This window comes from Ursus maritimus, unplaced genomic scaffold (assembly GCF_017311325.1).
Source record: "Ursus maritimus isolate PB19 unplaced genomic scaffold, ASM1731132v1 scaffold_21, whole genome shotgun sequence".
Taxonomy (NCBI): domain Eukaryota; kingdom Metazoa; phylum Chordata; class Mammalia; order Carnivora; family Ursidae; genus Ursus; species Ursus maritimus.
In genome coordinates this window covers 45,734,439-45,759,363 of record NW_024424564.1, presented here as the reverse complement: position 1 = coordinate 45,759,363, position 24,925 = coordinate 45,734,439, and the positions used below count along the sequence as shown (strand labels likewise).

General features: G+C 52.6%; 1 protein-coding gene and 1 long non-coding RNA gene across 3 annotated transcripts in view; one reads left to right on the top strand and one right to left on the bottom strand.

Moving 5' to 3' along the window:
• The window catches only part of CACNG2 (calcium voltage-gated channel auxiliary subunit gamma 2), a 107,148-nt gene extending 93,045 nt beyond the window's left edge, over positions 1 to 14,103 (top strand). Inside the window, exons 2-4 of the mRNA XM_008705755.2 lie at positions 859 to 942; positions 12,397 to 12,537; positions 13,568 to 14,103. Coding sequence (XP_008703977.2) covers positions 859 to 942; positions 12,397 to 12,537; positions 13,568 to 14,103 — 761 coding nt within the window. The remainder of the gene's footprint in view (positions 1 to 858; positions 943 to 12,396; positions 12,538 to 13,567) is intronic.
• LOC103676419 overlaps positions 1 to 24,925 on the bottom strand; it is a 54,778-nt gene that overhangs the window by 13,272 nt on the left and 16,581 nt on the right. The gene's annotated exons all lie outside the window — the stretch shown is intronic.

Here is a 24,925-nt window from a genome sequence, read left to right as displayed (position 1 = left end):
AGTTGGGGGGGTGGCTTGACGCTGGGTTTTCACCTGAGCCAGTGTTCATCTTTCCAGCCATCACCCCCGGAAAGATTTAGAGTCAACAGGCCTTCATTTGAGCCCTGCTTCCACCATTTCCTGGCCACGAGTACTTAATCAGATCAAGTAGCCTCCCTGAGCCTCAGTTTCTTTATCTGTATAATGGAGGAGATAATACCCCTCTCAGAGGCCTGTGGTAGAGCCAAATTGAGCCGTAGTTCATGAGCCTGGCAGAGGGCCAGCCTCGGGGGTGGGGGGGGAGGGGCTCAACCTCTTCCCTGCCCCCACCCCCAGAGCCTTTCAGCACAGCTGGGGGCTGGGCACCGTGCATTCCAGGCACCGCAGATGGGGAGCCACTTTTGCCAGCTCATTTAAGGGCCGTGGGAACGTTTGTCAGCATCCATGTGGGGTCTCCCTTCTTTGCAGAGCGATCTGCTCTCTGGCATGCAAAATGCGAGGTGACTCCCAGCTGAGCTGGGGCACAGAGGCGGGTGGACTGACCCGTTCATCAGCCTCCTCGGCGGCAGTCCCAGCCTTGAGCCAAACCCCTGCCGCCCGCCAAGCTTCAGCTAATCTTCAGAAGCCTCCGTGCAGGGATGGAAGGCTGGGTTTTGAAGTCTTAGGCCTTAGATCCTCTCCGCGGCACCGCGGGGGGGGGGGGGGTGTGTTTTGATTCACCAGGCAGATGTCCAAACAGACAAAGTGATACCTTCCTTCAGGGGCCAGGGAGAGGGCTGAGCCAGCTTCAGAAGAGCAAGAAGTCAGCAAGAGGCCAGTGGGTGCTGAGCCCCTGGAAACTCTGAGGTTTCAAGTGTCCTTTCTGCTCTTGTTTTCCAGGGAACTTCAAAGGTCTCTGCAAGCAAATCGATCATTTCCCAGAGGATGCAGATTACGAAGCTGACACAGCAGAATATTTCCTCCGTGAGTCCATGCAATTTTTTTTCCCTTCTGGGGGGTGGGTCCTGTCCCTCCAACCTCCGGAGCACCAAAGGCCAGGACGATCTAGAGATCCCTGACTCAGCAGAGGGCAGGAAAAAGGAAAAGGCTGAGCCTCCCTCCTTTCCTCCTGTCCAGAGGCCAAACCTTCATGCATGCTGTTCCCTCTGCCTACAACACTCTTCCGTCCCCCTGTGTCTGATAAACCACTACTCAACCTCCAGGTCGAAGGCTGAAACATCACCTCCTACAGGAAGTCCTCCGTGCCCCTGAACGGGTTCCCAGAGCACAGCACTGGTGGGGTGCTTGTGTATTTGTGTAAACATCTCCCTGGTGGTCCTGCCGATTCTGTGAGGCCAGGGACCCTCCCTTATCTTGTCCACTAGTTCCTATTCCCAGCCCAGTGCCCTGCACATAATAAGCGCTCAGTAAATATTTCTTGAATAACTGAATGAAAGAAACTCATCAGGCAGCATCAGATTGGAACGTCTCCTGAGACAATACGTGAGATTTATTTTTCTTCCTCCACAATCAAGTCAAGGTTAAATCCTGAAGTAATAGCTATGACCTTCAATCCACCTGAGGCATATTATCAGCGAAAGCATTTTGAGTCCCAAAGAAAATTTCTCAAGAATCAGCAAAAACTAACAAGGTAAAATGCTCCCTGAGAAAGGGATTTCCAGGAGTGGGGCTGAGGGTCCTTGACGCCGGGGACAGCAAAGCCACCTTGAGCAGAAGTGGTTGAAAGCTCTGCTCCGGGCTCTCAGAAGGCTCTTTCAGAAGAGGTTTGCTCTCTTCCCAAGAGCATGTCCACCTTCCGCCCCCAGTGCCCTTCCCCGCTGCTCAGAGGCCGCTAAAGCCTCCCTCCCATCCCCCACAGCGAATGGCTAGCATCACTCTCCAATCACTTTTATGGAAAGTGTAGGAGGCATTTCATTACATGGATCACCCTGTCTCTTTCAATAACTACTCCTCACATCAAAGCCAACTCCCGGGTCAGCCTGGAATCAACCTGGTTTCATTGAAAAGCGCACGGAACATGAAGTCACCCAGGCAGCAAGGAGGAGAAAGGAAGAGAACACGATGTAATTTATAGAGTTCTTTTTAAAGGGAGAAAAATATCTTACAAGGCTCATCATTTCCTTTTATGAATTCCCGAAAGACAGTGCTCTTAAACGGAATTCCTAAAAGACCATTTAATTGTCCTTCCCCCTTANNNGGCATAAAGGCAGGCTGAGACTGACTCTGTGAGCCTATGCTCAGTGCTGGGGAAATCGAGGGGAAAGAATGGCATGCCCTCTGTGGCCCCAAGCAGAGAAATAGCTGGCCTTGGGATAAGGGGCAGGGCACAGATGCGGCCTGCAGGAGGACGTAGAAGCGGGGGACCAACGCTGAGCCTCACGCCAGGAGCCCCACGGGTTGAGCACATGGAGGATGTAATACTTAATCAGCTAGACACCAAGGGCTGGGCATAGGAACTTTGTCTCCTTTGGGGCTGTGCCTTGAACAGCTTCTGGAATAGAACAGGTGCTCCATAAATGTTGTCTGTGAATAAAGGACAGATATAGGATTCTTCAGTGGCTATTTCTACCTACTCTATATACTTCCATTTCCTTAATATTAAAGAGAGAAGAGCTTAGAGTGTTTGGTTCATTTTGGTGTCCCAGGACAAAAGACTCGAACCAGTGGTGTTAACAGGGCAGGATTCCAAGGTTCTGATTTAAGCCTACTTAATCCAACAGTATTTTTTGAGTATTTGCAACAAGAGTTGGCAAACTTTTTCTATAAAGGGCCGGACAGTAAACATATTAGGCTTTGTGGGCCGTACAGCCTCTGTCCCAACTACTTAAGGCTGTCCTTGGAGTACAGACAGATGCTCCAAAGACACTTAACTTTATTTACAAAAACAGGCAGCAGGCTGCATTTGGCATGGTTTGCTGACCCCGATCTATAACATGCTAATCTTGGGCTAAGCAACAAAAGTAATTTTTTGAAAGTTGGATGATGTGAGTTCCTATCATTCTCTAATAGATTCGAATCCTAATTAGGTTCTCTCATTTTTATTAAGCTCTTACCTGATTGGCTAGAGAAGCTAGAAGGCAGGGATCCATCTTCTAGAAGGATCCTCAGCCCCACTGAAGCGGGTGGAGCTAAGGCCCCCAGGAGGTGGATGGAGCATCTCCCAGAGGTGGGAGCACTTGCCCCACAGGAGGTGGGCGGGACTCTGCCTGGAAGTGGGCGGGGCTGCAGCCGGGTGGGCGGAGCCTGAGCCAGCTCCCAGTTGGGGTCTGTTATACCCATCCTCACTGGGAGCCTACTACATGGGAGGCCAGGAGAGGGGCTCACCGTCTAGAAACAGGCCCAGGAAGGGAGCATGTATAGCACGATGCAGGCAGAGTTAGAATGAAGTGTGTGGTGCTGAGGGAGCCTGGCCCCAAACAAACCAGAGATGATTCCAGAAGGAAGGAGACTTGGCCTCTGGAAGCGTTCCCTCATGTACTCATGAGCCATTCACTAAGCGCTCACTCCGTGCAAGGCACTGTTGTCGGTACAGGGGATCCAAGGGTGAACAAAACAAAGCTGGCGCCTCTGTGAACTGGATATTCCAGTGGAGGAAGCAAGCGGTGAGCCGGAGCAGAAATAACCCGCGATAGTTTCCGAGCTGTGAGGGGGCGGGCGGAGGGCAGGGGTGTCACTTAGCTTCTCTAAATGAAGAAAAGGAGCTAAGAGGATTTGGAGGACGCATATCCCTGAGGAGGGACTGGCAAGAGCAAAGGCCTTATGAAGGCAGGGCGGAGGAGGGGTGTTTGGGGGTGGGGGGAGGTCGGACTGGCTGAGCACAGCGCAGGAATGGAGGGCATCCCACAGCATGAGGTAGGAGAGGTAGCAGAGGAACCCAATCATGTCGGGAAGAAATCGGATCCCATTCTAAGTGTGATGGGAACCATGAGCAGGGGACACTGATTTAGAAGGTCAATTCTGGCTGCTGGCTGGGGAGGCAGGGAGGCCAGTGGGGGACTGCTGCGGACATTCTGGACATCCTGATGAGAGGCTGTGGCCATTGAACAAGTTAATTATATAGTCTGTTAAACTATGAGGAGCGATATGGAGAAAAATCCAGCAGGAAAGGGAAATAGGAAATTCCGGGAGGGTAGGGTGTCATTAAAATCCTCCTTGTGAAGTTTGAATAAAGATCTGAAAGAGGTGAGAGGGAGCCATGTGGAAAGCCGAGGGGAGAATGTTCCAGGCAGAAGGAACAGCAAGTGCAAAGGCCCTGAGACGGGAGCATGCCCGGAATGTTTGAGGAACAGGTCTGACGCCAGAAAGATAACAGTAGAATGAGCAAGGAGCAGCCAAGGAAGAGCCAATGCAGAGAGGCCCCAGGGCCCCTGCAGGTCATAGAAAGGGCTTGGGTATTGCAGGAAGCCATCGGAGGGTCTGAGCAGAGGAGTGACACCATCCCTCATACATCCTACAGGACTCTCTGGTTGCTACGTTCAAAGAGACTGAAATAGGGCAAGGGCAGAAGCAGGCAGAACATTTAGGAGCCTGCTGGAAACAATCTAGACAAGAGAAGGTGTCCTGAACCAAGACAGAAGCAGTGAAGGAGGTGGGAAGGGGTCAGAGCTGGAAAATATTCCCAAGGATCTGCAGATAGGATTTCTGGAAAGGCTGCATGTGGGTTTCCCAGGGAAGGAAGGAGTCAGGATATGAGTCCAAGGCTGGGAATGGGGAGAATGGGAAGCTCAGCGTCAGCCACCTTAAGTCAGAGAGGCCTATGGGATGCCCTGGGGAGATGCCCTGGAGTCTGGGACTCCCGGGACAGGTCCTGGCCCAAGACAGGAGTATGCCAGTTGTCAGCAGGCGGATGATATCTAAAGCCACGAGACTTGCTAAATGGACCGAGGCAGTGGTACAGAGAAGAGGGGCAGGGTCTGAGCCCCAGATGCCAAGGCTTAGAGGCCAGGAAGATGAGAAGGGCCCAGGGAAGGAGGCTGAGGAGGGTGGCAAGTAGGTGGCCTGGGTCACCCCTACCATCCTCATTCCACCAGCTGGACTGAGGATTAGAACAGACAGGGAGGAGAGGGAATGCCAGAAGGGCATGGCTGCACAGGAATGCAGAGCTTGTCTCCTGGGGTGGCAAAGAAAGCAGGGCTCACTTGCCCTCAAGCCATCAGGCCAAGCTTCGGGCATTGTCCAGTGCCTGTTGAGGGGGCCCGGCAGAAGGAAGGCACCCAATCAATATCTGATAGAACAAATGAATGAATGAATGAATGAATGAATGAATGAATGCTCTTACCCTCCCCCAAAGCCCCATAGGTATTTGAGGAATTCCATGGCTTCTCCTGAACCACAGAGTCCAGGGGCTTTCTAGTGACAGGCCCTGGCCACCAACCTGGGCCTCCTGACATCTGGGCCCCACGAAGGTGTGGCTAGTGTGGCCCTCACCCCCCCATCACTAGTTTGCCCAGGAACAAATGATGGCCGGAACTATTTCTCGCAGCAAGCTCTGGGGGGTTACCATGGGTCTGTTCCGGCGCTCCCCCGTCCTCACCCCTCCTTCCCAAAACTTGAGCACAGGTGAAGACAGAGGCAGTGGTGACCTGGGTGTGACTTCGTCAGTGTGCATCCATGTGTCTGTCTTTGTGCACAAGGGGATGAATCTGTGCTGTGGTCTGTGTCTTTTGATGCCTGTGTGTCCATGCATCTGAGTGTCTGTCTGAACGTGTACGTGCCTGTTTGCTCGTGTCTGCTTGTGTGTTTGTGTGTGTCCAGGAGACGGGAGTCGGTATTTCCCAGTGGTCACAGTGTGATTTGGAAACATCCGAAGCTGTCACCCATACTCACTCACATCCAAGCAACAAGAGCAAACGTTTCTCCAAGCAGGGCCGACCTCCTGCACGCCACACACGGTGACACTTTCAATTCGGTCCTGGTTCATTTCTCTAAGTGCTGGTTGCACCCGGCAGGCCAACTTCACCACCTCGTCCTGACTCACAACCTGCACTGTGACAAACACTAGCCCCGGCAACCCCGGGTCCGTGAGAAACTGCCCCGGTCCCTTGTGCCTCGATGAGAACTCCCATTTCCTGGTGCTCGTTGCACGCCTGGTGCTGTCGTAATTGCTCAAAATGGGTTGACTCACTACTCCTCATCGCAGGCTAGGAGCTGGGTGTGCTCACGATCTCCCTGCGGCAGGGGGACCACCGAGGCTCAGGAAGGCAGGCAGGGTGGCCAGGAGAGGCACACAGGCCGCCTCTCTCCTGAGTTGGTGCCGCTGATCGGCAGCCCTGAGACAACAGGGACTGGGACAGCCTCCAGCGCCTGCGCAGATGGCACTCCCCAAGGAAGCTCACGGAGCTTCCAGAATTCTTTTGTCATTCGATACAGCACATTGGACTACTTTAGACGTTATCTGCGTTCCCCTTCAGAATGCCCTGGGAGGTAGGTCCTATTGGTGTCCGCATGCCACAGATGAGAAAGGGGAGGCACAGAGGACACACTGCCAGTGGGGGGAGAGGGGCTGGGATGGGGCCCCAAGGAGGCCATGTGTGAGCCCAGACTCTTAACCACCACTCTCAACTCCTCTCTCTCCCCTCATACGGCGTCTTGCCCTTCCTCTTCTTCCTTCCCCGAGGATGTTCTCCTCCAGGAACACCTCCTCCCTCCTTCTCCTCCCTCTGCTCTCTCTCCCCCTCCCCAGACCCTCTCTCTCACATTCATACACGCATGCTCACACATACATCTGTGGTCCTGGCCACCCCATCCAGCCCAGCGTGGAGGGGAGCAAGGGAGATATGCCCAAGAGTTTAGAAGCTCCTCCTGAGCCACTCCTGGGTGATCCTGTCCTGTGAGAATGGACCAAATCCCAAGTGGGATAACAAACATTAAGAATTGAGCACCGCACCCAGAAATTAGGGAGCCGCCCTCCATACACCTGGTAATGACAACCATTGTGATCAAAGGCCACAAGTGACACAGGGAATAGATAGGATGGTACCCTGGCCTGGCTGAGTGGTCCCTATGGGAGGTTCTGGGGTGCACAGCACCGTCAGAGACAGACAGCACCCTAGAGATCATCGAATCTAGATAAGGAAGTGGAAGCCAGGCACCCCACGTGATTTGCACAAGCTCCTCCTGAGCTCCCACTGAGCCGTGGGGCTCCCCAAGCCCCAAAGCTAGCCCTCTCGCTCTTCCATGGACAGGCTCTCCTGTGCTCACCTCTGTGTCTACAACCCCCCATTTATAGCTTCAGCCCAGACCACACCTCGGTACACCAAGCAAGCACGTCCACCCGTGAGCCCCCCACCCTGGCCTGGCTTTGGCCCACCTCATTTCTTTTAGAGCTCCCCAAGCCCTCCAGGGGCTCTTTGTGATCCAGGGTCTTCCAGTTCCCAGAGCAAGGATTCTTCCTCCAGCCCTGCTCATGCTGCTTCCTCTCCCTGGAACACTCCTCACCCTGCCTCTGTTCTGCCCTGTTGGCTTCTCCTTATCCATCGGATGCCAGCTCCAACATCGCTCCCTCCGGGAAGCCCTCCTTGATCCCCACATGAGCTCAGAGGATGCTCTGAGGGGCGGGAGGCACAGGCCTGAGAGCAAGGGAGGGCAGTGATCAGACACCCAGACCCTACAGGCAGACCATCTGGGTTCACAATCCAGCTTCTCCACTTCCTTGCTGGGTGGACTCAGAGAAATGGCTTAACCTCTCTGTGCCTTAGTTTTAGCTGCTGTATGAGGCAGGAGTTCCAATATTTACTTCGCAGAGTTGTAATGAGAACCGATGAGTTAACATGCGTACAGGGCTTAGAACAGTCCCTGCGCACACTAAATACTCAGTGAACATTTGCCATCTACATGTGACATTAGCCTTCGTGGCGCCATACAGATACCTTTCTCTCATAGCACTTTATCCTGGTTGATAATTATATGTTTATCTGTGTTGCTATCTGGTGACATACATCTCCTTCATGGGAACCCCATGAAGCCCCATAAAGATGTGGAACCCCATTAAGCCCCATAAAGACATGGACCAGGCCTGTTTTTGAAGCCCTAGGTCTCCCACGCCCAGCCTGGAACCTGGCACTGCGGCAGACGCTCGGTCTATATGTATTCACTGGACCCACAGCTGGTCAAAAGCAAAGCATCTCCCCACGCTGGACCACGCGGCCTTTCCCCGGTACAGCATATTACATTCTCAGCCAGGAATGGCCAAACTGCAGCTAGTAGGCTGAATCTGGCCCACCCACTGTTCTTGCAAATAAAGTTTTATTGGAAAAGGCCCACACTCATTTGTTTACATAGTGCCTAAGGCTGTTTTCATGCTACAACAGCTAAGTTGGGTAGTAGTAATAGAGAACATAGGGCCAGCAAAGCCAGAAATATTCACTATCCATCCCTTTACTGAAAAAGTTTGCCAATACCTGCTTTAGATGTATTTGGTTTTTTTTTTTTTAATATTTTATTTATTTATTTATTCGACAGAGATAGAGACAGCCAGCGAGAGAGGGAACACAAGCAGGGGGGAGTGGGAGAGGAAGAAGCAGGCTCATAGCGGAGGAGCCTGATGTGGGGCTCAATCCCAGAACGCCGGGATCACGCCCTGAGCCGAAGGCAGACGCTTAACCGCTGTGACACCCAGGCGCCCCTAAATGTATTTGTAATCTCCACGAAGCCAAGGCCATGGCTTCATGGGGTTGGTCTGAGATTTCAGTGGGTTTATCCACATGCCAGGCTGGGGCCCAGTGCACAGGAAGAGCTCCATAAATATTGGTACGTACTGCGTAGTCCCATATGCTGACTCGTAGGAGATCAATAAATATTTATTCATTGAATAAATCAGATACCTTCTGCTCCTCGTGGTAGATTTTAGCACTGAAACCACACCAGCTTCAGGGGGAATCAAGACAATCCATGGGGAAGTCGTGTCTGGACGAAGAGGGGATAATAAACATCGCATCTTTCACTATACACTTTCCAGGGTACAGCCAGCACAGAGAGGGTCCAATTTAATCTTGACAACAGCACTTCTCAGACTTCCGTGTTCGTACGACTCGGGCTACATGCTTTCGTTAAAATGTAGACTCTAATTCAGGAGCCGCAGAGTAAGGCCTGAGAATCTGCAGTTCTAACAAGCTTGCATGATGCTTCCCATGCTGGCCCTCCGACTGCCCCTCGAGCAGCGGGGCCTTACATTCCTGTGAACTGGATGGTAGGTCCCTTTTCCCATTCTACAAGACGCAGAAACACCCAGAGAGGTAAAGACCCTTGCCCACGGTCACGCTGTGAAGGAGTGACAAAGCCAGGATAGGAACTCAGGTGTGACTAACTCCCAAATCCCCACTCTGCCCATGACACCGCCCAGCCAGAAAGACCTCCTTGGAGAAACTTCTCCAATACAAAAGTCCCTGCTTGCTCCGAAGTCACTTCCTGCCCAGCCTGAATCTGGGTCCTGCAAACTTCAGCCTTCCTAGGCATGGTGCTGTTTACCAGTTGTCCCCTGTCACCTTCGTTCCGGGCAAACCTCTTCCAGGGGAGAGGCTGGTGTTTGGGTTGACTCTGCTGGGCTGGGGAGGCTACTGTGGGTACTGCCCACTGGTTACCCTGCTCTAGAGCACATCATAAGCTGCTCGGGACCTCCTGAAGTGGTCCCATTACTCTCTGCTGGCTGCAACACAGCAGACCTCTCTCCCCAGCCTCCTTCCCTCTTGTCTTTGCACGCGTGCACACACACGCACACACGCCTGCACACACAGCATCCCAGCTCCCTCCCCGGCTGGCGCTCCCTCTCTCTGCTGTCTGGAAGGCTAAGTCTGGATATCCGGGCTCTGCCAGCAGGCTGAGCTGACACCATCAAGCCCTGGCTGCCTGGGAGGCATTTGCTCTGAGGGTACAGGCTGGGTTTGCCAAATGCAGGCATACGGTGGGCAGGAAGCGCCTGCTTTCTCGGAGAGAAAAGACTGGAGAGCTTCCTCCTCCGCTCTGCTCATCTGAACCACGGCTGCTGCCCCTCGGAAGGCACACCAGCCTGTCTTTCTTCCTTCTTGCTGTCACCCTCCATTCCCAGCCGGTCAGAAATCACATCCACACGGAGAGGGCAGAAGCATGAGAAATCATCTAACGGTCCACACCCACTTTCATACGTGGGAAAACCAGAGAGGGCAAGCTATCTGTCTCAGCCACACGGCAAGTGAGTGGCACAGCTGGGACCCAAACCCAGGTCTCTGGACCCTGCAGCACCCTTCCCAGGCTCCTTGGAAGCCCCATAGGGAGAGTACAGAGTGGTTCAAAAGTGGGGCTGATCTGAACTTGAATTTTGACTCAGGAGCTGGGCTGCCTTGGGCAAGTTACTTTGCCTCTCTGAACTTCAGTTTTCTTGTCTACAAACTGGGGCTAAAAAACACAGCCCACCGGGCTGTTATGAGGATTAAATTAGAGAATGTATGTTAGGTACTCATTCAAGACTCGACACAGAGTAGGTGCTTATCAAAGATTCTCTCTTCTCTCCTGAGTCTTCAACAAGCTCCCCTCTCCCCGTGTGCTTACGAAGATGAGGATTCAGGCAGCGCTGAGCGTGCGTGTCCAAGCATCATGTATGCGTGTGTAGGGGTGCAGGGGCTGGGGGATAGGGCTGGGGCACAACAGTTAGCTTAAAAAGGCTTTTGCAGGGGGAGAATGTCCACTCAGCCCTGGGGGGAGGCAGCCCATCCCTGCCTGCCAGAGAGGGGAGCCTGGTTGCCCAGTAACCCAGGTACTCTCCCTACGTGCCTCATCCTCTGGCCCCTAGTTCAGGTTCACCCTTCTTCGAGTCCCCCTAAAATAACCCACTCACCCAATAGCATCAGTAAGCAGTGTAGACTTCCTGAAGATCCGGGGGAAGAGAGAGGAGGAGTTTTATACCACATATCACAGCAAACTGCCTAAAATCCTCTTGGAAAAATTCTTCAAGTTCTATATAGCAAAACTCTCTTCTCCACAGATTTCTGTAGCCACACTCCCACCAAAAGGGATAGGGAGCAAGGGAAGACTCTACTCCCGGCAACTTCCTCCCCTAAACGCACATCTCCAGCCAACCAGCTCCCCCCCCCACCCCCACCCCGAGCTGAGCCAAGGGCCCTAGACTTCCTCAGAAGCCACGTACCCGTACCCGAGGTCATCACGGCCTCATTTGAATCCGGAGAGAAAGACTATGGTACTCTCCAGAGACACTTCGTGGAGGATCCGGCACCTCTGGATCCCCATCCCGACACTGCCCCCCACAGAGGCCCACTACCAGCCTGGCCTGCCCCTGCTCCTGCCCCTGCCCTCGGCCATCTGCATCCCTCTGCCCTCCTGTCCTCCCACAGGCAGAAGTAAACTGTTCCTGAGGGCGTTCTTTTCTTGTGCCTGTTCGTTGGTCCTTCCTTTTCACCTTATCCTGAAGGCGTTTTTTGTTTTTGTTTTTCACTTGTTCTTTTCTTGGCAACATGTCTGCTCCTTCCTCTGTCTGGACCACCTCACCACGTTTATTCACTCAAATGAGCCTACCACTGGGGACCTATGGTGTCTCCAGCACCCACCCAGGAGGTGGGGACAGTGAGATTAAAAAGAGAGAAAAAAAAAAAAAAGAAGAAGCCACAGTTCTTGCCTTCGTGGGACCCCATGGCTTGGGGAAGCATATATAGAAACAAGCTTTTCCTATACTAACTCTCCTTTATCCAGACTTTTCTACGTGTCCTCAGAGACTTATCCAAGTGCATTATCAGAATCAGCTCATTTAATCTTCACGGCAATCTGAGGAGGCAGGCACTAGGACCATCCCCATTTTACATGAGGAAACTGAGGCACAGAGAGACAACTCGCCTAACCGTACACAGCTAATACATGCCAAACCCAGATTCAAATCCAGATTGTGTGGCTCCTTCACCATGATAACACGCTGCCCCAGATGCCCCAGTGTAGAGGAAGGAAGGGAGGGATGGCTTTGCTTAAGGAAGTCAGGGAAGGCTTGACAGAGGAGGCGAGTTTGAGTTGAGTTTTTATGGATGAATAGAAGTTTGCTGAGTCAGAAAGAGCAGGAAAAGCACTTCTAGAAGAACGGTCAGTATGTCAAAAGTCAGAAGCATGCAATGACATGACATGGGAAGTTTGCTGTGGCTAGACCAAAGGGGACACGGGGACCAGGAGTGGAGACCAGAGGCATGAGGCTGGAGATGGGCAGAGGCCAAGTCACACAGGGCCCTGTGGGCCTCATGAGGCACTGGCATTTGGTCCTATAGGCAGACAGGAGCCCCCTGAAGGGCTAGGAGGTGGGCACTGGCTTGTTCCTCCTCCCTCCCTCCCTCCCTAAGCAAACTTGACCGTGGCCCCATGTCCACGAAACCCCCACTCCATGGGCCACTCTCTCCCCCGTGGCTCACGGCTGTGCCGTTCTCTCTCTCCCTGACCGCCCGTGTTCCACAGGGGCCGTGAGGGCCTCGAGCATTTTCCCGATCCTGAGCGTGATTCTGCTTTTCATGGGCGGACTCTGCATCGCAGCCAGTGAGTTCTACAAGACTCGACACAACATCATCTTGAGTGCCGGCATCTTCTTCGTGTCTGCAGGTAATGGCCTCTGAGCTGCGCAGGCCAGAGCCCGGGCCCGCCTGGGGGGAGAAGGCCGGGGTTTGGGTACCCAGCGGCTGGGAGGTCCTAACGGAGACAGGAGGGAGGGAGAAGACAAATCTCCAGGACTTACAACAGGTCAGGTCATAGGGAAGGCAGGTTGTGCCGGGGCTTCTAGCCCGCAGTAACGTCCAAGCCCCGCCCCCCCCAGTCCTCCAGAAACATCCCTGGACCCTGTATCTCAGCCCAAGGGCCCATCTTCCTCCCACCTTTCAGAAAAGGACCCAAATCCCAGGTCCCTCTCAGAATACTGGGCCTATCCTCACCGCCCTGTCCCCTCACTGTCCCACCCCAGGGGGAGAAGGCAGGCACCGAAAACCACATACCTCAGCCCTGTTACAGGACAAGTCACATTGCTTCAGATGCCATAAAAAGCCGATGGCCCTACTTATCACACCCCGGCCCCCAACAGCTTCACGTGCGCTAATTCATTTAAAAGAGTGAGTCCTACCATCTCCACCCCCCCACACACACACACACTTTACAAATCTGCAAACTAACTCAGGTCACCCTGCCAAAGGCTTTGAATCCAGGCAGTCTGGCTCCAGGAGCCAGTCCCAATCCCCTGCTATACCAGCTTCAAACCTCTGTGCAGCCTTGAGCAAGTTACTTACCCTCTCTGCGATCCACTTCCTCGTTCGCAAGCCCCTGGAAAGGCACTGCAGAGTGAAGGCAGGTAGCAAATGCTCAGTAAACAATACCCCTTACTATTACCCCGTGCGTGGTGCTAGAACGCCTCTCCTCTCCTCTCCTCTCCTCTCCTCTCCTCTCCTCTCCTCTCCTCTCCTCCCTTAGCTTTGTATCCATCAGCCCTCCCCTTTGTCACTCTCTCCAATGGCATGATCCAATATTAAGGCGATGCTTTGCCACTAGCCCTCTATTCTATGGCACGGGCCAGGCAATCCCTGGAGCCGGCAAGGTCCAGGTGGCTGTCCCTGTCCATTAGTCCTGCCCACCCTGTGCCCCGCAGGTCTGAGTAACATCATTGGCATCATAGTGTACATATCTGCCAATGCCGGAGACCCCTCCAAGAGCGACTCCAAAAAGAATAGTTACTCGTACGGCTGGTCCTTCTACTTTGGGGCCCTGTCCTTCATCATCGCCGAGATGGTCGGGGTGCTGGCCGTGCACATGTTTATTGACCGGCACAAACAGCTGCGGGCCACGGCCCGCGCCACGGACTACCTCCAGGCCTCCGCCATCACCCGCATTCCCAGCTACCGCTACCGCTATCAGCGCCGCAGCCGCTCCAGCTCCCGCTCCACCGAGCCCTCACACTCCAGGGACGCCTCCCCCGTGGGCATCAAGGGCTTCAACACCCTGCCGTCCACGGAGATCTCCATGTACACCCTCAGCAGGGACCCCCTGAAGGCCGCCACCACGCCCACCGCCACCTACAACTCCGACAGGGATAACAGCTTCCTCCAAGTCCACAACTGTATCCAGAAGGAGAACAAAGACTCTCTCCACTCCAACACAGCCAACCGCCGGACCACCCCCGTATGAAGCCCGCGGGGGGCCTGGCGGCGCCGCAGGATGGGCGCGCGGCAACCCTTCGCGTGGTTCCCCCCCAGGTGGGGAGGGGGGAACGAGGGCGGGGGGGGGGCGGGAACCCAACCATCCACTGGGGGGAAAAACCTTCCAAAAGCAAAAAAAAAAACAAAAAAAGAGAAAAACAAAACAAGTAAATTAAAAAAAAAAAGAACAAAATATAAGAGGAACAAAGAAGCAAAACGACAGGAAATGTGAAAAAAATATTAACCGAGGGGAAGAATAACAAACTTAAAAAAAAAAAAAAAGCGAGAGAGGTTAAACAATTAAAAATAGAAAATAAATCTAAAAGAAAATGCATGATTTCCCATGTACCATTATTTTAACATTTAATAAAAACCAATTTAAATGAAAAAATAAAAGGGAACCAAGATAACATTAAAGCAAAAAACGAGGAGCAGAAAGGAAGGGGGAATGTTCTCTGCATTTATCAGGGGTTTATGTTCCTTTTTGTTTTAATGCGGGCGACTTACTTTTCTGTTCTCTTTAACCCCAAGCGGGCTCTGCCTCCCTGGGCGAGTGGGGGGGTGGAGACTCAGGGGCCCCGGGGCCAGGTGAGCCCCTCGGTCACTGCCAGGTCCCTGGAGCCTCTGGATGGGTGCCCCAGGAACACTGGGCAAGCTCCAAGGCTTGCGAGCCGGCTCCACCAGGCATCGATGGGGCAATTGTAGGCCTCCAGGTGACCCTAGAGTCCTTGGTCCCTCCTGTCCGAAAGGTGCCTGGAGGGGGGTGCACTTGGGGCTTGCCCAGCCCCCAAGTTCCCAGTCCTTAATGGTCCTTAACCCACTGTGATGACTTCCTAGGCCTTGAGGGAGGGGAAGGAGAGGGGATGGCTGCCGTTGGCTTGCAAGATGCCCGAAACCCTGGAATCCTCAGGGTGAGCTTCTTGGGGTTACCACCCAAGCTCCTGTCCTTGGGAGCAGGAGATGCTCACCCCCCAGGGGGATATAAAGCAGCTCTCCCTCCTCACCTCTCACCTCAGGGCCACCTGATGACCCTGGGGCGATGGTGGACCCCCAGACTCATAGGCCCCCCTGGCCCCCTGGGAAGGGGGCTTATTGACCCTTTGGGGGTCCTTGGACTCACTGAAGCCCCCCTAGGGCCCGGCGGGTCCAACAATGACACTGCAAAAAGGTTTCTTTTTACAAAAGAAAAAGGAAAAACAAGTGGTGATTTTTTTTTAATAAAAAAACCACAGACTATAAATAAATGTAAATATATAATAAGTGGATTTACTTGCAAGAAAAACAGATAGTATTTTTCTTTTAATTCTTTTCCAGCTTTAAACTGTGAAAACAAAACAATAGGGTAGGGTGGGGGACTTAAAATTTAGCAGGGAACTTGTAAAGAGAAAACAGAAAACAAATAGACAAATCCATTAAAAACAAAACAAAAAACTGCTGGGAGAGATCAGGGCTGGGCTCAAGGGGGAGGCAGAGGAGGAAGGCCCCAGGGGAGGCAGGGAGGTTGTACGACAGAGATCTCTTCCTTATACCAGGAAGGTGCTGCTAATGCGGAAGAGAGAGAATCTCGACAAAGAACCAGGTCTACACGAAGATCGCACACCCACCCCCACACACTCACACGCACACACAGTCCTCCAGGCCCCGCGCTCCAACCCGCCGGGATACACACTCAGTCTAAACCCTTCCTCCCCCATACACAGCCAGGAGCAGGGTTCAGAGAACACTGACTCCTGCCCTCCAAAGCCATTCACACCACCACCACCACCACCACCACCACCACCACACACACACACACCCCACTCTCATGAATGAAGGACCCCAGTTTAAAATCCAGCTCTGGATTCTGGAATCTCTTGCTGTGGTGGCCTTTCTGGGCCTCAGTTTCCCCCTACGTAAGCATATGAATTGACCTAGATGAGCTCCAAAGGCCTATTCTTATTCTTGGTGTCGATGACTTTTAAGATCTGCCACCTGCCCAGAGGAAGATGCCAGGGATGACCAAAATAGCAGCCATCCAGCCCCCAGACATTGAGAACATTCCCAAATCATCAGTCAGCCTCTCAGCCACACACACACACACACACACACACACACACACACACACACACACACCCATATGCCTCCTCACTGTGCTCCCAAACCCCTGCCCCCACGTCCAATGTCAGAGCAAAAATACATCCATATGAGCAAACGTATCCTGCCATTCAGACAGAGAGGGGGAAAGGCACCAGAGGTCCCCAAGGTCACTCTTCATTCTGTGTCCCCTTTCTTTAGTACCATAACCCAGTCACAGAGAGTGAACGGGGCTTCTTTGAGAGAAGAGATCAGCCGCCAGGCTTTCCCCGCTATCTTTGGGGGTCAGAGAAAAAAAGGGTCCTCTGGGGTTGGCTGGGTGGGGTTAAGGTCAAGGGGATGGAGGAGATGGCTTTACAAAGTTTGGTCACAGGTTGAGTACCAACCCCCAAAATAAAGCTGACACCACGGACTAAAGTCTGGGGTGTCCCGTGTTGCTCCCCATTCTTCCAGAGCAACAAGGTTCAGACAGAGAGAAACCCAACAGCTTTCTCGAATGCCAATTTCAGCCCAGCCTGCCGGCCACTCTGCTGAAGGTGGGGGCCTTGCTAGACCCATCAGCAGGTCTTGCTTCACCTCTTTCTTGACCCTGGCCTGGCCTGAAGTTCCGCAAGTTGAGCTCTGGAGAGTTGTGGGGAGTGGCTCTTGAGGCTTTGGGGGTGCTTGCACACTCCCAGCCACACTTCCCTTGTTTTGTCTGGGAAAGGAAAGCTCTGTTTTCAAGTCAGCTGCAGCGGGAACCCTAAACTCAGCCTGAGCCACAAGGCAGAACATCTGCCCGCCCAGCCCCTCAAGTGCACAGAGGGCCACAGGTTCCAGGCTCCAGACAGAGTGCTGGCAGCCAAGGCTGGTGCAGTCTGGGCAGAAATCACAGTCTCTCCCTCCCTCGCCCCACCAGCTTCCAAACCCAAACCTGAAAAGACAAAGGACTAGAGAGACGGAGAGGCCCCAAGAAAAGAGCAAATAAGCGGGTGCTGTTCCAAGAGCAAAATTGGCCCCAGTTTTGGCAGAGTGTTTGGGGTGGCGACCGGTACTTCTTTCCTGGCTGAGGCCTGGGTCCCGGGGCTGCTTGAGGAAGGCCATCTGGGTGTGGGGTGAAACCAGCACTGCTGAGAAAGGGCTAGGGGGCCCGGAGGGAAGGAGCGGGGAGCGGGACTGCAAAGGGCACTGCTTGCCAGGGTGGACGATTGCTCATGTCCAGCTCAAACCAGTTCAAGAAACCAACCTCCGTTTTATTTTCTTGGTGGGTCCTTTTTTTTTTTTCAGACTGTTAACAGAAAAAAAAAATTTTAAAAAGCAGAAAACTTAAAAAAGAAAAAAAAAAAAAAGAAAAAATCCTGGTACATGAAATAAAGATTTTTTTTTATAGCTTGGTCCTCATGTCAGTGGATTTCTTTCATTGCTTTCCCAATCTTGATCTCCCCATTTAAAACAATCCTAAAGTCGCAGATCCTCAGAACTGGGGGATGGGAGGCTTAGAAGCCATGCAGTAGAGTGTCCCCACTCCCCAGGTCATGAGTCTCTTCTTAAATATCCCTCAGGGATACTTGCACACCTCCAGAGACAGGCAGCTCACCCCCCTTCATAAGCAGTGTTTATTGGTCAGCATCTCCCCCACAAGATGAATTTCAATCCACATCTTCCTTTGAATCCATCAACACCGAACGAATGCCTTCCCTTTCCAACACAATTGTCTTTCGGATACTTGAAGATCGCAGGCATGACATCCTTGAGTTTCCTGTTTTAGAATAAACCAGCTCCACTCAACATCCCGGTGACTCTCCAGGGTTTCAGTTTTTCCCATGAAAGTGTGCAGCCTGGAATGAACATGACCCTGCAGGTGTACTCAGAGGGCTCCCCGCACATGAGGCTGCTCCAAGGAGGGGACTGTGGATTGGGACAGAAATGGGGAGGGGCTGCCAGGGAGTCCTGGGACTCTCCTAACTTGGAGAGCTAGGAAAGGCAAATGGGACGTGTCCTAGTTTGCTCAGGCTGCTAGAACAACAAACGCGCCCTAGTCTGGGGGGCTGAAACAACAGACGTTTACTTCTCACAGTTCCGGAAACTGGGAGCTGAGATTCAGTTCCTGGTAAGACGTCTCCTCCTGGCTTGTAGATGGCCACCTTCTCTCATGCGCTCATGGGGCTCATGGGGCTCTCGTCCCTCTTCCTCTTCATAGAAGGTCACTAATCCCATCATGGAAGCCCCACCCTCCTGACCTCATCTAACCCATTATCTCCCAAAGACCCCACCTCCAAATATCCTCACACCGGAGGTTAGGGCTTCCATATACGTATTTCAGGGGGCTGCAAACATTCAGCCCATAGCAGGATGCCAACAGGAGAATCTGACCCTTGACATTGGCGAAAGGCCCCATTTGCAGGCCACTACAAAGCCGGCCCACCAATGTCCAGCCCTGGTCTGGTCAAACTGCCAGTGTCAGCTATTTGAAAGAGGGCTATAAACACCTCTCAAAAATCCATTAAATACATTTAATTTAGTTCCTTTTAACTTTTAAGAAACTGTCACACTGAAGAGGAGGGGAGGAAAGAAGGTATTTCAAAATCAAATCAAGATTTAAAAAGCAAACAAAAAAGAACTCATCTGTTGGCAAATTGTAAAATGCTTCCTTCCTGCTTCTTCTATTGCTTCCCAGGGCCTACCTTCCTATCACCACTTTCCTGAATTTATTATCCTTACCTAAGAAGGTCAGGTGCAGACTCCAACAGAACGCATAACAAATAGGAAAATGGAAAGCTAACCAAAGCTTGTTTAAAATGAAAACACGTTGCTCTGAAAAGAGAAAAGAGCTTCATTCTGTCCTACTGACAACCATGATCACAGACAAAAAAAAAAAAAATTAAAAAAAATAAGCACAGAGGTCTCGTTCATGACAACAGCTGGGCTTCACTGGCCTGGCTATTTTCATATTTTCATTTGGAAAGCCAGAAGAGTGACCTATGTGTGATCTTAGAAACAGCCACGATCACACACAGCGATGGGCACTGGGGAGGGTCCCAGATGTCCCGACCCCCGTCCTGACACGGACCCGGGATTTTTCATGAGCTCCGGAAGGTGGGGGTCCCCGTGGGGAGGGGGACACTGTGTACAATGTGGGGAGGAAGCTTACTCATCGTACACGTCTCCTTGGGGCCCAAGAGAAAGGAGACGGTATGTGGAGGAGTGACACAGATCGAAAAGAAGACCATTCCCACACCGTGAGGCCCCAGAAAACTCCACTCTGGAATTGGCCAACATTCAGAAGTTCCTGCCCCGCCCAAGTCCCCTCGGGCCACACCGCCAAGCCAGCCCTACAGTCTCAAGCTTCTTTTCCTCTGTGCTCACCCCTAATATTTGCAGGCCCCAGAGTAGGAGTACAAATGGAGCCCGCATAGCATAAATCTGAATATTTAACAGCTACAAATCAAACGAACGAACTTTAAAATATGTTCCATCCTTCTCTTCTGACAGACGTTTCTTCATGATGACCTAAAAGACTCAGTGCAGATTTGGAAACCTCAACCTTGTCTGAGTTCCGCACCCAAAAAGTGGCTGGCGTGGGGCAAATGCACCCAGGCTCCTAGCCCCCAGCCCGGCCCCCTTCCCTTCCCACCTCTGGCTCCACTCCTGCATGCAGGACCCCTCCCACAAAGGGGCTGCCCAGCCCCACCTGCACATCCACGGTCCAGCTCCAGCCACCCAAACAACAACTCCTTGGCCACCCCTCCAGCCACCCGACCTCAAGACAGATGGTAGCCAACCCTGGAGGCTGGCTCAGGATCCTGTGGGCAGAAGTTCTCAAGTAGCAGGCACCAGAGAGAAGTCTGAGAAGCTGAGGGTAACCACATCCCCTTGGACTATGGACTCTTCCTGTCCCCCATGCAGGATGGCATGGCCCAAGGAGGGCCGGAGCAAGGTTCCCCAAAGCCCAGTGCCCAAAGCAGGGGTCCCTCTTGCCCAAGTCTGGGGTCAGCACAGCCTCTCCCTCCCAAGGGTTCTGACTCCCTGAGGCCAAAAAGCCACAGAACTCAGACCTATCCCTTTGTGCAAAAAGGCAGGGCTGGAGTCCAGAGAGCGAGCGCAAGCAACCGTCCACACATGCACAGAGAACTGGCTTCAAGCAGGCTCCAGGCCCCAGCCTCCTGACCTCCCCAGTCCCCAGGCACCCCTTCTTCTCCTTCCTCTTTCATCCATGCTCCAGGCTTAGAGTTCCCACCTGACCTCACCAAACGCTGAAAAGCTCTGGGAGCGTCTACAGGAGGGGTGGGGGCCCCGGGAAGGAAGGTGGCTGTCTTGGTGAGTGTCTAGCCCTCCCTAACAAGGAGCATCGGTTTGGACTGCCTTCCAAGCCAATCGCTGCGAAAGCTGGCTGCTGGCCGACAGCCGCCTGCTGCCCTGGTGCACAGGCTCTGGACAGAAGCGTCTCTGGGCCAGCTGGCTGAGACTTCTCCCAGGCCGGAGGAACCTGACCGGCTGCCTTCCCCGCCACCGGCCGGCCCAGGCGCCAATCCAGCGGTGTGGGCTGGGGCTGCCTCCTACAGGCTCACGTGAGCTAGCCCTGTGCACCCTGCAGCTGGGTCCACGATGCCACACTGGCACCTCAAAAACAGCCACGGAGGAAGTGTGCACGCCACAGAAAGGGGCAAACGCTATAAACCAGGGCCTTTCCTTTACATGAAGAGCTGATTAACGAAACATTTACCGCACATCATTGCATACGTCCGTAGATAGGTGTGTGCATACAGGTTCACTTGTGCGCACCTTCAAAATACCTCCATTCCCCCCCCAGTGTGTGTGCCTGTGTGTGTGTTCGTGTACATATTTTTATGCACACACGTGCACGCGCGCACACACACACACACAACTTCTGGAGTTAGACCCACTCACACAAACATATTCGTTCAGTCTGGCAGCTTTTATTGACCACATCCCCTCTCCCAGTCCTAGATCTTGGCTCCAAGGGTACAGACATGACAAGGATATGAGCTTTCCTGCAGGAAGCAGGGCCATGAACGCGGAAACGGAGGATTGCCGAGAAAGCGGATCAAGCGGTGCCAGGGCGTGGAGAGGAATGGGAGCTCATCCAGGGCGCAGGGTGCCCAGAGCAGGTGGTCCTTCAGCAAGGACGTGCACACCTACCCACCGTGCCTCTTCCACTGCACACTTAATCTGTGCACCCACAGACTCATCTGTGCACCTCCTTCCTGGTGCTGCCCCTGCCTGATGCTCAGGGACAGAACAGGACCACTCTGATGCTTTTCATTCACTCGTTCGTTCATTCATTCATTCATTCATTCAGCTCCCATGACGTGCTGTTCTGTGCTCAGTGCTGGGGGGAGGGGGAGACGGTGGTGATGAAGACAGACAGTCCCAGCCTCCTCTAAGTCATGTTCCAGAAGGGAAACAGGAAAATTAGCAAGTTAAGAATCAAATAACACAATAATCCTATAATCACAAATATTCATGAGTGCCCCATAGTACATGTACTGGGGCAATGATTTAAAAAAGTGACAGGGGTTGACCTCACCTTCAGTCATCTGAAACTTAGTGGCTTAAAACTATAATAACTATTTCCTTATCCCTCCCAATCCCATGGTTCTTCTGCGCCCCAGAATGATGACGGGGGCAGAAGGGGAGCAGGTGTGGTCATCTGAGGGCCTGACTGGGCTGGAACCACCGCAGGGGCTCACCCTCGTGCCACAGTCGATGCAGACTGCTGGCTGGGAGCTCGGGGATGTTCTAGACCCGAACCCCTCATTTCTGCCCCCGGTGGCCCCTCTGTGTGTCTTGGGCCTCTCTCAGCATGGCAGCTGGGTCCCAAGCAGCAGAAATTAGAGGCTGCTCATCTTCCAAGGGCCTAGCCTCAGAAATCCCGGCAAGTCACCTCTGCTACATTCCGTGGGTCAAAGCAAACCCCAGGCCAGGTCCAGGGGGTGGAGAAACCGAGTCCACCTCCTGCTGGGATCAGCAGCCCCTGCAGCTGCGAGGGGAGGAACCATCAGGCACCGCCTTGGAAGGTTAGATACTGCAACCCCTTTAGATAGAGCTGTTCGTAGAGACTCTCACCGATACTTTTGGCTGAAATTTGCACGGTAAGGAGGGTGAGCCGGGCAAAAACAGGGAATGGGAGAGGAGGGAAGGTTCCGGGAGTAGGGAACAGCCGGTGCAAAGCTCCTTTTCCATGAGGCAGAAAAGAATTTGGCCTGTGAGTAGACATAAAAGATGACCCAGGTGATTATCCCTGATGAACGAGGGACAAGTGACATGGGATGAGTAGGAAGAGGTGGGCAGGGGTGAGTCCTCACAGGACAGGACTTTGGATTTTATTCTAAGTGCAAGGGGAGCCCCTGACCCACACATGACAGGGAAAATCACCACAGAGCTTTCTATGCAAAATTCACCAAGCCAGGGCTAGACACTGTAAGGAGACAGATATAAGTAAGGTATGTCCCTTTCCTACATCCAAGCACCCTGGCAAGGAAAAAGAAGCAATATGACAAAAAGCACAAGCTTCCTGGCAGGCCACGCAAGAAGGGAAACATCACAAGTTCTGTAGCTTTCATTGTCAAAGTCAACGCTTCGGTTGCTACAGAGAAGAAAAACTGTTTCTCAACCTCAAGCTCTCTGAAGAAGAGAGAAAACACACATGAAATGATAATTAACAACCTCAGGCTAAAAGTTGAGAAGGCCAAGAGAGCAGCCCAGACAGAACCAAGATGGAAGTTTCAGCATCCTTGCATCTCCGGGCAGCCATCCTCTGAAAACAGCAGGAGAGGGCAGGTGGGCAGGAGAGTTAGAAAGGCCTGTATTTGCAGCCCAACTTGACCCTTCCCCAGCTGTGTGATGTAAGCCAGAGACAGCCTCCCGGAGCCTCCATCACCTCATCTGCAAAATGGGTTTGATAATCCCTGTGCAGGATCAGCAACCAGGATGCCCCCAGGAGACCTTGAACGTGAAAGCGCCTAGCACAGTGCCTGGATGTAGGTGGGGCTCAATGAAGAGTCATCATACATGGCTAGAATCTAGTCGGCTTTCCCTTTGTGCTGGGCATTAAACACTTTCCATTTTAATGCTAACGGCAACACTGTGAGATAGATCCAATTTATTAGCCCCATTTTACAAATGAGGAAATGGGGATGGAAGAGGTTAAGATAGAGGACCAAAGTTACACAGCAGGAATATGGTGGAGCTGGGACAGTAAGCCAGGCAGTCTATTGGTTCCCCTATTCTAACTCCCATTCTAACCCCACTTCTCTAACAGTGGTCTCTAACTTGTTCCCCTTTCTATCTTCACCCCCCCCGGTGCATACCCATTCAGTCCTGCTAGACTGCCCACCGCTGAACAGAAGCGCCTCCCTCTAGAGAACCAAAATCCCTGTCCCATTGGCTTACCTCACATTCACCTCCCTCCCGTCTCCCAGAGACTCTCTGCTTCTCTCCTCGTCTTAGTTCTGACCTATGGAGGTTTTGAGAACCAGGCTAAACTTTTTTTTCCCATAGGACCGTCCTTTAGAGTCAACTGCTTCTAACAGACTGGCAAAGGGCTAACAGAGGGAAGGCTCAAAGCTGGCCATGGAAGGTGAAGAGGATTCATCTCATGGGCTCTTTAACAACAGACATGACTCACTTATCACCTGCTTGGCACGTGGCAAGGCCTCATAATCTTATCACGTGAGTAAAGATGAATGGAATTGGAGTGAACTTAGTTGGGTTGAATTGAATTGGCCTGAACTGAATTGTAAGGCTGAACGGATGGAGGGTGAGTGGGGAGACAGATGGATAGACGGATAGGTGGACAGTTGTTAGCTGGACGGATGGGTGGATAGATGGGTGATTGGATGGATATTTAGATGAATAGTTGGTTGGATAAATGGGGAAATGGGTGGATTTTTAGGTGCTAAGATGATGGATGGATGGATGGATGGATGGATGGATGGGAGTGGATTTAGTGACTGTAGCTGGTAGGGAAATCTGGTAACTGAAGGTACAGAGGTGGGAAACACTGAATAAATCAGTATGACAGGGACAGAGGGCTCATGCCAGGGAGAAATAGAAAAAGAAATTCTCCCTCTTTTAGGGACAGATGGAGGTGCTGGGGAGGGTGCGATACAAATTATATGCTCAGTGGCTGCTGGGAAGGGAGGAGTTAACAGCGGGATGGCTCCCCCACCAGCTGCGACCAGGGTGACACTGACAGATTACAGCGTGTCCTCCGCACTAATAACACTGCAGCGTCCTCCTCCTGCCGCTCCCCAGCCAGCTCCAGCTCCAGCTCCGGAGAATCAATACCAAAAGGCGCACACTGAAAACCCTCAGCCAACTCCCTCCAAGGCTTGGACCCTAAAAAACACAGAAGCGCAGAGTAGAAGGGACCTTGGAGATCAGTTCCTCCCCTGGACTGGGTGCTCCCTGGGCCAGAAATGGTATCCCAGTCACCTTGGCATCCCCTGTCCCATCATAGGGCTGGACAAGGACCAGGAGGATTCCAAAAGTTTGCAGAGTGAATGAATCAACCTCCCAGCCAGTGTGGGAGTCTTCACAAAAACCTACCTGTGGCAATGGTCTCTCTGCCTCTACTTACATACTTCTAGCAATAGGAGGCCCTCCCCCTTTCCCAAGCAAACAGAACCTTCCTTTGTTGGACAAATCTGACCATTAAAATCATCGTCCCTGTTTTGAATTAATCCCCCCCCCCAGCTCCCATTGATTTGTCCACAAACATCTATTTCCCAATTTCT